The sequence below is a fragment of the Poeciliopsis prolifica genome, unplaced genomic scaffold, assembly GCF_027474105.1.
Source record: "Poeciliopsis prolifica strain line A6 unplaced genomic scaffold, Auburn_PproV2 SCAFFOLD121, whole genome shotgun sequence".
NCBI lineage: Eukaryota > Metazoa > Chordata > Actinopteri > Cyprinodontiformes > Poeciliidae > Poeciliopsis > Poeciliopsis prolifica.
In genome coordinates, this window is record NW_026562496.1 from 212,501 (window position 1) to 225,985 (window position 13,485).

The following is a 13,485-nucleotide window of genomic DNA, read 5'->3' on the forward strand; positions in this document are numbered from 1 at the left end:
GAGCAAATTAAAAGTAACATTTTAAAAGTACGGATTGTCAAGTAACAACAGTAAACACATATATTGCTTATTTTTCAGTTTTGTTCAGTCATTATTAATCAAATGTATGGGGTACTCAAAAAAAGAAAATGAAGGTGAAATGTTTTAGTTGGGCCACATGGTGGCAACATATGGTTGGCCTCAGTTATCATCATCAAAGACGTCCGCTACAGTCCTGTGGGTACAGAGAGAAGAATTTAGAAGCCACAGATTAGAAATATTTCAACAGAACTAGTCAGTTTACAGTGAGGGTGAAAAGAAAATACACCCCCTTTAAATTCTTAGGTCTTTGTGCCACTTTAGCTTTTGGACTGCACCTAATTTTCCACAGATTTCCAATTTAAAATAATGAACGGAAATAAAGAAACATGTTAAAATATATGTTTTGAACACATGAGGTTTTATTTGAGTAATACTTCAACTTATTAAACATCGGATCATGTTTCACATCAGAACCCAGAATTGGTGAAAGGGAGTATTTTCTTTCTAGTATGACTGTCAATAAGACCTACTTGTAGATTGATCCAGTTACTTCATCAACGAGTCCTCCTGGGGAAAAAGGGACAAAGACAAGTAACAGCAAAGGCAAAAAATTCTGGTTATAGAGAACAGCATTGTCTTTGCAATGTTGACCTTCTATCATTTTAAGCAAGATACGTTTATGTTTGCCTCATATTATTTCATACATAAGGTACTTAGAACTTAAAAACGTACTATATTTACTATTTACATAATCTGCATGTCATATTAATTGAAGACATTTCATGATTTTTTTTCCCAGTGGAATGATTATTATACTATCAACATTCTGAAGATTTGCCTTTAAATTTCCATTACTCTTTGGTTCCTCCGATCAGTCTGCAGTTTCTCATACTGAGGTCAAAGTTCAGATCTACCATAACTGACTGACACGTGCTGTCCTCTGGTTTGCAACCAGCTTCTGACTGAGAAACCAGTAACCTGCTCCCAGTGTCAGAATCTCACTCAGGAAGAAACTGCATTAGGTTTTCTATCACTTTATCATTTCTGATATAACTGATGTAAATTTGCATAGAAAATAAGTCAGTGGGATTTAATATACAATTTTTGTCTTCATGTCATGAATGTCATGAGGTAGATCTCAGCCGGCTGGTGAGAGAAAAAGTAGATCTTGGCCTCAAAAAGTTTGAGCTCCTGTGATGTACAACTTGGATTCACATGTATCAAGGAATGGGATGAGAGTCAGTGTCCAAATCTGCATGATATGAAACGCCACGTTGAGCATATACCCTCATACACCGGCAAAACTAAGGGAACACTTCTTGAAGCTGCATGGAGATGGGGAAAAGGAAAAAAGTATTTTGTGGATTCAGATCAACAAAAAGTAATTCAATTTCAAATTTAAAAAAATTACGTTATTAAAAATTTGTTTAATTCCTTAAAAACATCCAAATTTATTTTTAATTAGCAAAATAGCAAAAAAATATATTTTTGGGGGTTGAAATTCTTTTAAGGGGCCAAAATATTTTTTTGGGACCAGAATAAAGTAATAGCGTAATTTGTTGTGAGTTCATGCGCTGTGTTGTTTTTGTTCTTTGAGCAAAGTGATATTCATGTACGGCTCAATTTTGAAAAAAAAAAACCCATCATATTTTATTCATCACTAAAGAAGGGGTCAGTGAATGCGCATATGAAACTGGTGTGTTCAGTACCGCTGCTGTAGACAGATATGCAGGAATCCCAATATTGTGCAAACGATTATAGATTTGGCCTCCTCTTGGAACTTTTTTCGAACTTGGAAGTTTACAGATATTCTTTAAACCTTATGATTTGGATCAAACTTTTTGGATTTCATTCCAAAAACTTCTCACAATAGTTCCCCGCAATATGATGCTGTCATCATATTGTATTTATGCTGTAGTTTAGACTGCTGGAAGATAAAGTGACCACTTCTCCTTGTTCTGCTACATTCTTTGCTTTTTCTCCAATTTTACATTACTTGCTGTTATTTCAGTTTTCATGTAGTTACTAATGTTTTTTTCTCCTGATAGAAGCTCAATCTGGTGTGACACACTATTTAACTCTGACTGCTTCCTGTGTTACAGCTTAACATTTTCATTCAATAAATACTGCGCTTGGCCTTGTGTTTCAGTGTTTAACCCTGTCTCCAAAACTATTGGCAAGCTTTTGTTGTGACCAATGCATCTTTAGTGTGAGGATGCTTAGACACATTTTTAACCAGTTGGTTAAAAACTTCCCAGATCCCAAAACTGATCTTGATAACAGTATTTCATCACTAGAATTAATTTGAATGTATGATTATATTGAATTAACTTTTTTTATCAGGTGCCTTGGAACAAGGCACATGTTATAAATTGATTCTATAAAAATTAACTTAAATGAACTACATTCAAATTAAGAAGTTGAATCCTGTTTCATCATGCCAATCTAAGAAAGAGCTGAAATACATATATATCTCAAAGTTAATATTACATTCATCTCTTTTATAAATGAGATGAGCATTGCATTTGACTTGATGCATAATTGTTCACATAAAAATTTTTTTGATAGGCTTTACTTAAACATTTTCTAATGTCATATAATTTAGGGGATAAATTAAGCAGAAACTAATTATCCTTCAATGTAATACTCACCAGGTTTGCAAACAGTTTCACAAAGAGGACATATGTTGCAGTAAGTGCACATCTGTGGAAAAAAGAACAGACAATGAATTTGCAATGGGTACCATCTGTTTTCTTTCTGTGTTTGTTTGAAATGTTCCTCCCAGATCCCAAAGATATGCATGAGAAGCAAGACAATCAATAGCTTAAAAAAAAAGCCTGCACTCATTCAATCTGACTCTCTCTCTGTCAGTCCCTCTCATGAAATTATATGTGTAGATGTTAATCTGTGGAACATCCAGTACTAATACGAAATATAAATATCAGCACACTGTGGTGTAAAAGTATGTTTCAAAAACATAAGCAGTGAATGAACATATCCCATTTTGTCAAATAGGTGTCACAGAGCAACACACGCATGTTTGCAAAGTGGAAAAAAATATTATACAAAAAAACAAAACAAAACAAAAAAAACAACAAACAACATGGTGTACATATGTTTTCAACTCCTTTTAGTCCGATAAAAGAGCAACCAATGACCACAAGAAGCCTCTGCACTGCAAAGGCAAAAATTCTTATCAAACATTTTTGGTCTAGTTTATAGTGAAAAAATACAGTATTTTCCAGACAACAGAGCACACCATACTATAAGCCAAACCTACAAATTTTGTTTGAAAAACAAACAAACAAAGAAACAAAACAAAAAACAAACAAAGAACTGAACTTGTAGAAGCCACACCGGGCTACAAGCTGCTGGTGTCTCTGCCGACATGTCTGGCAGAATTCCTTTCATGAGGACGCAGAAGAGATCTGCAATGGATCTGCTGCATTTATCAAGGACGCAGCGGCCCGTCTCCAATGCCGAACCATCATTTTGTTCATTTATAGCTTTTAGAGCTTTATACGTGTAGTGGCTCGTTTCCCCTCCTGTACTGGCAGATCGATAATTGTCAACTTAAAAGGTATAGCATATGAATTTGAAGAACTTATATGTGCCTGCTGCTAACATATGCATATTATAAAAATCTGCCCAGAAAGAGCAGGATCGGCTGTGCAAGTTTCGGTGCCGCTGATGCTGATGAGGTAGAGGGAACACGCTGCTGCAGCTGCAGGGAACACTGACAGTTGGCTCACTTCCCTCCTTGTTACCTTGATTTTAGCCTCTAACCGTCTTTTCCATGGTGGGTATTGGGTCTCATGGTTGCTCTTATAGCCAAGCGTCTCAAGAATCACTGATGCTGAGTTGTAGATCAGCTCATTGGTTTCTGTTATGGTGTTGGTAGGGATCGTTCTCAATGCTGCATTCACATGTATCCCCTCACTGGGTGGGGAATTGTAGTTAACACAGTTCTGACATCCGGGATCCTCCTTTTTGCCGTAGCATTTGTGTTGTATCTCGTCAATCTCAAGTTGTGATAGCAGTTGCCGTTTGCGGATGTTGGAACACTGAGCTACTAGTTGTTTAGCACTTAGTGTTGACTGGGGATGTCGAAGTAACCATTCCTTCCCAGTCTTTGCATGTAACCTCTCTCACTAGGGTTACTTGAGTAGTAGCATTCCAACAGATCCACATTTTCATCTCTCGCCCATTTCCGTCTTGTTCCAGTAGCCCATTTGTCATCAAGGTGCTCTGGTTCCCCAACACCTGACGCAGACCTTGTTTGGCCGGGCGACGTCTGAGCCGGCATGTTATGCAACTTAGTATCTCTCATGGTATGAGGTAGGCAGTAGCTTGAAGGGTCTTGCCTAAGGACCCAGACTGGATTCGAACCCTGCCCTCTCGGGTGATATACTTGATATATGCTTGATGCCGTGGCTCTGTGGAAGGTTAACATCAAATCCAGGTTGAAGTTGGAGTTTTGTTTCCACAGAGCCACCAGGAATTTGAATGCTTTTTTACACCTGTGGGGTTTTAATAATGCACAATTTATGATCAGGGAGACTTAAAATATAACAAGTTGTTAATGTAAATATTTATTGTGCTTTTTATTATCTTTGGCCTGAGTATGTGTTTCTTATTGTTAATTTATTGAATAATGAATGTTTTGATTAAAATACAAATAAAATCTTTTTTTTTTTTATGGCAGTTTGCAAACATCTTATAGGTGCATTACCGCCACCTTCCAGACTGGAGTATGGATCAAATGTTAATCCACTATAATCTTCCCATAAGACCAATTCTCCTTAAAAAACTAAAAAAACTATTAAAAACTACATCCCCAGACTATCTTTGAAGCAAATTTCTTATATCTAATTTATTTTTATTCCTTCTTATATCTCTAATTAAAACCTCCCTTTCCTGATCATACTTACTACATTCTAAAAAAATATGATGGATTGTTTCTAATTTTCCACAATAACTACAAAAACCTGTACTGTGTTTATTCCTTACTTTAAGAGTACTGTTTAAACCTGTATGTCCAAACTTTGATATAATGAGCACTTTCTTGTTTGAGTTGTAATTTTGACTTCCAATGGTTCACTTTCTGCTAAAGAGCCCCCTGGTGGTTGAAGAAAAATCCACAGAAAAGCAGCAATGGGCTATAAGCCGCATGGTTCAAAGCGTGGGAAAAAAAGTAGCGGCTTATTGTCTGAAAAATACGGTATTATTAAACTTGAAATGAAACAAAACCAACTCATAAGAAGCCTTTCAGCAAGATATAAAACTTATTCAAATAAATAATGAATTAATATAGACAAAAATATTTGTTCCTTTGGTAGATTTTTCCACTTACAATACTTGTACGTATTATAAGTACCTGCCCTGCAACAGACTGGCGACCTGTACAGGGTGACCCCGCCTCTCGCCCGGAACGCAGCTGGGGGCCCCGACCCCGTTAGGGAGAAGGGTGACCAGAAGATGGATGGATGGATTATAAGTACCCTACCGTACCATACCAACTTTATTTATAAAGCACTTTAAAACAACCACAGCTGATACAAAGTGCTGTACATAAAATAAATAAGAAAATAAAAAACTCTTACAGTTTAAAACAAACATACAATGTAAAACTAGATGTTGCTGGAGTTGAAAGCCAAGTAAAATAGATGGGTTTTAAGACGAACTTTAAAAGTGGACACTCATCAAAGTAGCTTAGACTTTTTTCAAGTGCACTAAAATATTTTCCCTACAATGTCGACCAATATTATTTGGTATGATTTTGTGTTTTTAAGATATTTTTTGTTTCAAACCACTGAGAATCCACTTTCTTTTCCCTAGTTGTGCATTATTTTCTGTTGAACAATTATCATTTTTAACTGCTTTGTGCTTTATGATTGTAAAATAACAAAATGTTGAAATGTTCAATGGATATTGTAAACTTGCATAAGCCACTATAAAAGTGAACTAAGAAGGAGGAATCAGTACAAAAGTGCTACGGAAATGATTAATTCATACTTTTATTGTGTGTCTGCTTGATTAAGCTTGTATCAAGCAGTGAATATGAATATGGAATTTAACTCTTAAGAAGTTTTGTGATTTAAGTGTAAATATGATATTGGCGTCAATAGACTGTCTTGCTTTTGAAAAACCAAAGGTCATAGCCAAAGGTCAAATATTATATGCCTGTCTGCTCACCTTGCAGTCATCACAGTGTTCAGACTTGTCTTCTTCTTCACAGGGACATTTATCACAGCTGTCACAGTGCTGGAAGAAAAATCAGCAGTTAGGAAGCAGCTGCAGAGTATGCAAAAACCTGTACAGTGGGATATTTATTTATTACATTTTGTCCCACACTGACATGATTTTTGTCATTTAGACATACCTGGCAGAATTCACAATATGAGCACAGAGACCCTTTGTGATAAGCATGCTCATCATCATCTGAAAAAATAGAAGAAAACATATGACCTGAAAAATTTGAGAATTATGTCCTTTTGATTCAGGATGTAGGCATTCATCAAAGCTCATGCGTGTTAAGCAAAAAATAGAGTTAAGTGTGCACATTATGATTTATTTGAGCTAGTCTTCTTACCTTTTGAAAAATAGTGGCACGAATTGAGATTTAAATAGCCCACAAATTTTAAAAAAGTGTTAGGGTAGGGTTAAAAAGGTTGAGGCCTGAAACATCCCAAAAGCTTCCGTTATTTTTATTTATCCATTCCCAAACAAACTTGCATATGTGTTTTTGGTTTGTTGCAATACCAAACCATGCTCAAATTTCAACCATTTAGCTGTTGATTTGGAATTCAGACTCCCTCTTGTTGCTTATTTCATACACTTTATGAAATGCACCTTTTCTATTAAAACAGCACATTATCAAACTTCCTGTCATGGACCTCGTCATTGTCACTGTGGTGAAAAGCATAAATTCTGTCTCATCTGACTGTATGCCATATCTTCAAAGGACATTTGGATTGCCTACATGAGGAGCCACAGATTACTTAAAGATGCGTGTTTTTCTTTTTTCCACAGACTTGATTGGATCTAAGTCCATGTTAATATGACATTTCTCTTAATTTTTGACATTGACATAGGGGTTTCAGAAATTTTTAGTTTGTGACAAACTTGCTCCCTGATGGTGATGATTAGTTAGTTTTGAACATTTTAATTAATTTCCTTTCATTTGAGGTTGACAGATTGAGTAAGATGGTTACAACTTGGACACAACCTTGAACTGTAATATAATTCTCAAAACAAAAATGGTCATTTCTGCAGTTATTTCTTAATATCAGTATGAAACAAAACTGGATATCAATCGTCCATCATCTGTCTATCCACCATGTTTAGAACTGCTGTAACCTGCAAAACTATGCATTTACTGCTATGTGTTACAGATTATTGTAAAAGTATTCAATAATATCCATATAAATACGGAGTGTGGGAGAACCACAGTGCTGGTTCTGTTGGACCTCAGTGCAGCTTTTGACATATTACTGAATCGACTGGAGAGTTGGGTTGGACTCCGGTTCAGTTTTCAACTGGTTTGAATCTTACATAAACAACAGGGATTTTTTTGTTTCAATAAATGTGTGGATGTGCCAAAACTTTCTCCAGATGAACAGAAACAAAACTAAAGTCATTATTTTTGGACCTAAAACGGAACGATCTAGAGTCAATGCACAGCTTCAGTTATTACAACTAAAAACTAACAATCAGGCCCAAAACCTGGGAGTAGTGATGGACTCGGACCTGAACCTTCAGAGCCACATAAAGACAGTTACAAAGTCGGCCTTCTATCACCTGAAGAACATCTCCAGGATTAGAGGACTAATGTCTCAGCCAGATCTAGAGAAACTCATCCAGGCGTTTATCTTTAGTCGCATTGATTATTGTAACAGCGTCTTCACAGGCCTGTCCAACAAATCAATCCTCCAGCTGCAGCTGATCCAGAAGCTGCTGCTCCTGTTCTCACTAAAACCAGGAAGATAGAGACATAACAGCAGTTTTAAAGTCCCTCCACTGGCTCCCTGTAGCTCAAAGAATAAATTTTAAAATACTGTTGTTAGTTTATGTTTAAACTAACAACTACATTCAACTTTTACAACCTTCCAGACTCTCAGGCAGGGGTGTCAAACTCCAGTCCTGAAGTTGCAGGACACTGGTCCTGCAACTTTTAGATGTGCCTCTGCTGCACCACTCTTGAATAGAATAATTAGGTCATTAGCAAAGCTCTGGAGAACAAGGAGGAGGTAATGAAGCCATTTCATCCCAGTGTTTTGTACCTGTGGCACATATAAAAACTGCAGGACAGCGGCCCTTGAGGACTGGAGTTTGACACCCCTGGTTTCAGGTCTTCTGGTTCTGGTTCTGCTCTGCATCTCCAGAACCAGAACCAGCATCCAGCTTCTACGCACAAAAAATTTGCATAGTGACTTTGTGTTTTTGTGTTTATGATGTGAAGCACTTTGAAATGCCTTGCTGCTAAAATGTGCTATACAAATGCCATTTGATTGATTGATTGATTGATTGATTCAAAACAATACTCACTGATTCAGATGTCCTGTGTCCATGAGCCTGGTCCTCACATGGACAAGCTAGATTTTTGTGCTGATCTGGGATGAATCATGCTCTCCATGCAGCTTTGCAGCCCAAATTTAAAGCACCTTTGGTAACGGATTTGCGCTGAAGCAGTTTGTGATCATTTGATTTATTGAATGAATGAAACAAGGGTTAAAGAAATATGGACAGACTTCTTTTCTACATGATATTTAACATATCACATCTTTTCTTTACCAAAGAAGAGAAAAAGCAGACAACCCTGACATCTCTTTACAATTTCATTAAAAAAAAAAAAAAAAAAAAAAAACAGAACTGTTGTTTCTCTCTTTTCCCAAAAACTCATTTCCTGAAAAATCATCAGCAAAAATACTGCGGTAACTTTTAACAACAAATAAATTCAGATTCTGAACTCACTTGTTCTTAATGTTTAAATGAAGATAATTCTGTGTAAAATATGCTCCTAAAAGCAAAGGGTTAAAAACATTACACTGAAAAAAGACTGAAATGAATACCTTGAAAGGCTTGATTCTGAAAAACAGCTTTTTAGAAAATTAAATGAGGTACGTCATAACAGTGAACACAACATATTGAGCAAAGTTCTTGTTTCCTGTAATTAGCAGTTTGACATGTACACACAGTAGAGTTGAAAATGAAATTCAGGGATTTTCACTGAATATGCCTCTTAATGGTCAGCAGCATAAATGCTCCACAGAGAAAGAAAGAGACTACAAGATATGGGGAAAGAGAGAAACTTTAAGATCTGACAGTAATTAAGCTTGTAAATAAATAAATTTAGGTATTGGCCCTCCTGCACCTCCCCTCGCGCTTTATTCTCCTTCTGTCTGTCTGTCTGTCTGTCTGTCACCCCCGTCTCACTCCCTATATCACTGTCTCTCTTTCTTTCTCTGCAGATTCACATAAAGACACAGATACATGTCAGTCTGATCCAAAACAAAAGAGAAAGGATGAACCATGTTTTCAAATGAAACACAAATCAAAAGATCTCAGACTAGTGACCCCCAATGACTGAATTCCAAGACGGACTTGGCTTGTGGAATTGGTTTTTGGTTCTCTCTCTCTCTTTCTCTCTCAAATCATTGCTTCTGCAGTCCCCAAGTTCATATCTAGCGTACTGTACGAAGGACCTCGGACAGTCGGACTTCAGATGGGCCAGTTCAATTTCCCCAGACTGTTCATAACTCTAGTTAAGCAGGGAAAGAGAACAGAGTGTCAGAGACAGCAAGAAAAATGGACAGCTGAAAGGGGTGGAGGAGGGATTGATTACCAATGAGCTCTGAGATATGAAATAATACAAATTGACAGAGATGATGAGGTTGTAAGAATGTTATGGAAAAGGGAGGGACTAATTCTGCTCTTAGCCACTCCCCTTTGATTTTAACATACTGTTTAAGTGAACAGTTGTATGTAATCTTATTACTGACTGTAATATCAGCCACTGCTGACAAACTTTCACAATGTTGATGAAAGTGAGTAAAATGTCTTTGTATCAGGATTTGCAATTTGAAAAACCAGTCAATTCCTGACAGGACCAATTATAGACTACAATTTAGAAGTCAGCAGTGTTTGATGTTCCAGTTACACCCGGCCTGTAATGTGCTGCAGGTCGAAGTAAAAACACATATAAGCAGAAACACAAAGGCATGTGTCAACACAAACAGCAACATCTACACAGACTGACCTTCATGACTATCATCATCATCGTCGTCATCATCGTCATCATCATCGTCATCATCATCTTCGTCGTCATCGTCGTCATCATCGTCATCGTCGTCATCATCATCTTCATCGTCATCGTCATCATCGTCGTCATCATCATCGTCATCATCTTCGTCGTCATCGTCGTCATCGTCATTGTCGTCATCATCATCTTCGTCGTCATCATCGTCATCGTCGTCATCATCGTCATCGTCGTCATCATCGTCATCATCGTCATCATCGTCATCGTCGTCGTCATCATCCTCCTCATCATCATCATCATCATCGTCGTCATCATCGTCGTCATCATCGTCGTCATCATTGTCATCATCATCGTCGTCATCATCGTCGTCATCATCGTCGTCGTCATCGTCGTCATCATCATCGTCGTCGTCATCGTCGTCATCATCATCGTCGTCGTCATCGTCGTCATCATCAGCCTTTAGACCCTCCTCAGAGTGGAATGGCAGATCTTGGGCCTTTGCAGTGGGGGCCAGTGGGGTGTGGAAGGAGCAGAGTAGTGCAAGCAGCATTGCAAGGATCAAACTTCTTAATGAGGCCATGTTTGCAGTCAAAATTTAGTCAGCTATTGTGAAGATAACCTGGAATCACTGCAGGAGTCCAGTACTGCAGCTTCTGTACCTGTCTACCCAAAACACACACGCCCTGAAGGATACAACCCCAGTCAGAGTTACACAGTCATTCACCAGGACAATCGTTAATGGACCCAAGTACTGAGCATCCAGAAATTTAAGGTCCTGTCCCGAGGCTATAGATCCAGTTTAGATTTAGATACTTGCTCCAATGTCCTGAAAAGAATATCCCAGAGAAGGCAGGAGATTAGTCTTGAATCTGGGGTCACTTAAAGACCCACTGTCTTTTAGTCCAGTGTAGTTTGTAAGCTGAATTAAGACTGCCGTAATACTCTGAGCAGAGAGCCGTCAGTAACTGGTCTATGATGGTGGCACAGACAAGACTAATCTGAGAGCGACAGAAAAAGAAGTAAGCTGAGAAGAAGGGGGGCAGTCATACTGACTGACAGGGGCAAATGCTTGTGGGCTGGGCTATGCTATCCACAAGTAAAGATACCAGGAGAAGAAGGAGTGGTTGATAGTTGTTATGAGGAATAAGTGAACCACCCTTGATTTTTCATTCTGATCAAATGTTAAGGTTTACTGAAGAGAGCTGCACTGTAAAAGAAGGTTTAGGTGACAATGACTTGCTTTAAGAGGAAGCATTACCAATTAGACACTGAGCTGTATGTAGTTTCTAGTTTTAGTCTCATTGTCTTGCATCCTTGTTGTGTTAGGTATCTCTGTATGTTCTTGTTAAAGTTTTGCAGCAGTTTGTTGAGATTCATGTTCTTAGAAAATGAACACTGATGATTGAGGAACCTTGAGCAGCTGTAGCTGTTTGCCTGCATTAGTCTTTTCAGTTTATTAATTCTTGGATTTCAAGAGTGTTCCTCTAAAGATGTACAAGGTTTTAAGAGACTGGATGCCTATAACAGTGGAATCAAACACATATAATTGATTTCATTATGAAAGGACATATAATAAAATCTCTTTTTATGTTCACTGGCCATGTAGTAATTTTCTTATTTAATAAAAGTTACCCTTCATGAGTATTCTACATTTACCAATACAGCTTAATTCCTAGAGGCATGGACCGGAGATATTTATGATCTAATGGGAAGACAGGCATTTGCACATCCATGCTCCAAGGGGATAAATCCATGTGTTTTCAATTAATCTTATGCCTTCAGTTACTCTGGCTAAATCATAATTTGATGTGTGATTTCATCATGGGTGGTAATGAACATTTCAGTCAAAATATTGGCACTGCCACATTTGGCCACAAATCTTAGACTATTTCTTATAGTTTAAGAAATATAGTTGATTTCTTAGACTATAAGAAATAAAAATAAAAATTGACAGAATGAGGCATGGTTACATTAACTAAACCTGTTTGAATGAATTATGTCTCACAAATCCAGTATTTCAGATTCTGCTTAAAAAGCCATTACGAAGCTTCTTTGCCAATCAAAGACACTGATCCTCAACTCATCTTCTTTTTTCCCTCCACCCCCTGCATGCTATCCCCAAAATAGAGTGATTTGTAATGGGAGGAGTTGAAAACTGCTCTATTTAAAACTCTACACGTTCAGAGTCAGTGTAATGTGAGCCAGCCTGGCTCTGTCTGACAGACCAACACATTTTTACCCACCGTCTTTCAATTCTCACTTCTGCATGCAGGAAAAAGAGGCTGGTGACAGGAACATCTGAGACAGCTCCTTATCTTTCTTAACAAAAACATGAAGAAGTACCACTTTCCTCTGCTTGCATCATGAAGAAAACAAATCATTATTTTTAGCATTTTGAGTGAAACAAAGCCAAAATTCTACCAGGCGATTATGATTTTTTTTTTTAAATAAATGTGTTTGCAATGTTTTGTCAAAAAGGATTAAGTTTGGTGAGTTTATCATCCATCATGAAGAGGTCAAGCTGGTACTTTGATAAAACAAACCTTAAAGTTCTAAGACAGCAGATCAAAGTGAAAATATCAAGATCAGCTGTCAATCCAGTTTAGCTGTGCTGACCAGTTTGTGTCAGACAGTGGAGTAATTTTCTGTTCAAATGATATTTGACATTCTCTAGTGTCAGTTAAAATTTCAGGTTTAAATAGTATTTGATCATTTATTTTGATGATTTAAGCAGAAGGAATTACTTTTTAATTTAAATTCTTGTTATATTTGGAATTTGTAATGGTGAAATGTTAGAGGCAGTGGGGAACAGCTGAGTTCAACCTAGCCCAGGGCAGAATGAGAGAGGAGATCAGGTCAAGATGAAGACTGCAAAGTGGCAGAAAGTGGAGAAGAGCTGATAGATGCCAAAGGCATTTCTTCTTTCTTAGCTTGAACCAGAAGCATGTTCACTCTGACCCACAAGGCCTGTTTAGTGAGCTGTGTATTCTAACATTTGCTAATGAAAAGCTTTCATTTATCATCACATTAGAACATTAATTGATATATATCAGGGTGCTTGATTCATCTTAAATAAGATGTTAAAAAGTGAAAAATTCAGAGGTTTAACAACACAAAACATTGATATCTGGTTTGAACAAAAGAAGGTGTTGGAAAGTCTGGGCTGTGTTGAAGACATGACAGCGATTGCCCTGCATCGGCATATT

The 13,485-nt window shown here is 37.4% G+C and overlaps 1 protein-coding gene across 1 annotated transcript in view; it reads right to left on the bottom strand.

The window, feature by feature from the left end:
* LOC129354950 (protein PFC0760c) overlaps positions 1 to 11,293 on the bottom strand; it is a 12,165-nt gene extending 872 nt beyond the window's left edge. The window contains exons 1-6 of the mRNA XM_055024511.1: positions 10,280 to 11,293; positions 6,404 to 6,462; positions 6,217 to 6,285; positions 2,673 to 2,724; positions 552 to 588; positions 1 to 214 (exon numbers count right to left, since the gene is read on the bottom strand). The exon at positions 1 to 214 is cut by the window's left edge and continues 872 nt beyond it. Of these exons, the coding sequence (XP_054880486.1) occupies positions 181 to 214; positions 552 to 588; positions 2,673 to 2,724; positions 6,217 to 6,285; positions 6,404 to 6,462; positions 10,280 to 10,859 (831 nt within the window). The 5' untranslated portion in view covers positions 10,860 to 11,293 and the 3' untranslated portion in view covers positions 1 to 180. The remainder of the gene's footprint in view (positions 215 to 551; positions 589 to 2,672; positions 2,725 to 6,216; positions 6,286 to 6,403; positions 6,463 to 10,279) is intronic.
* Between the last annotated feature and the right edge of the window lie 2,192 nt (positions 11,294 to 13,485).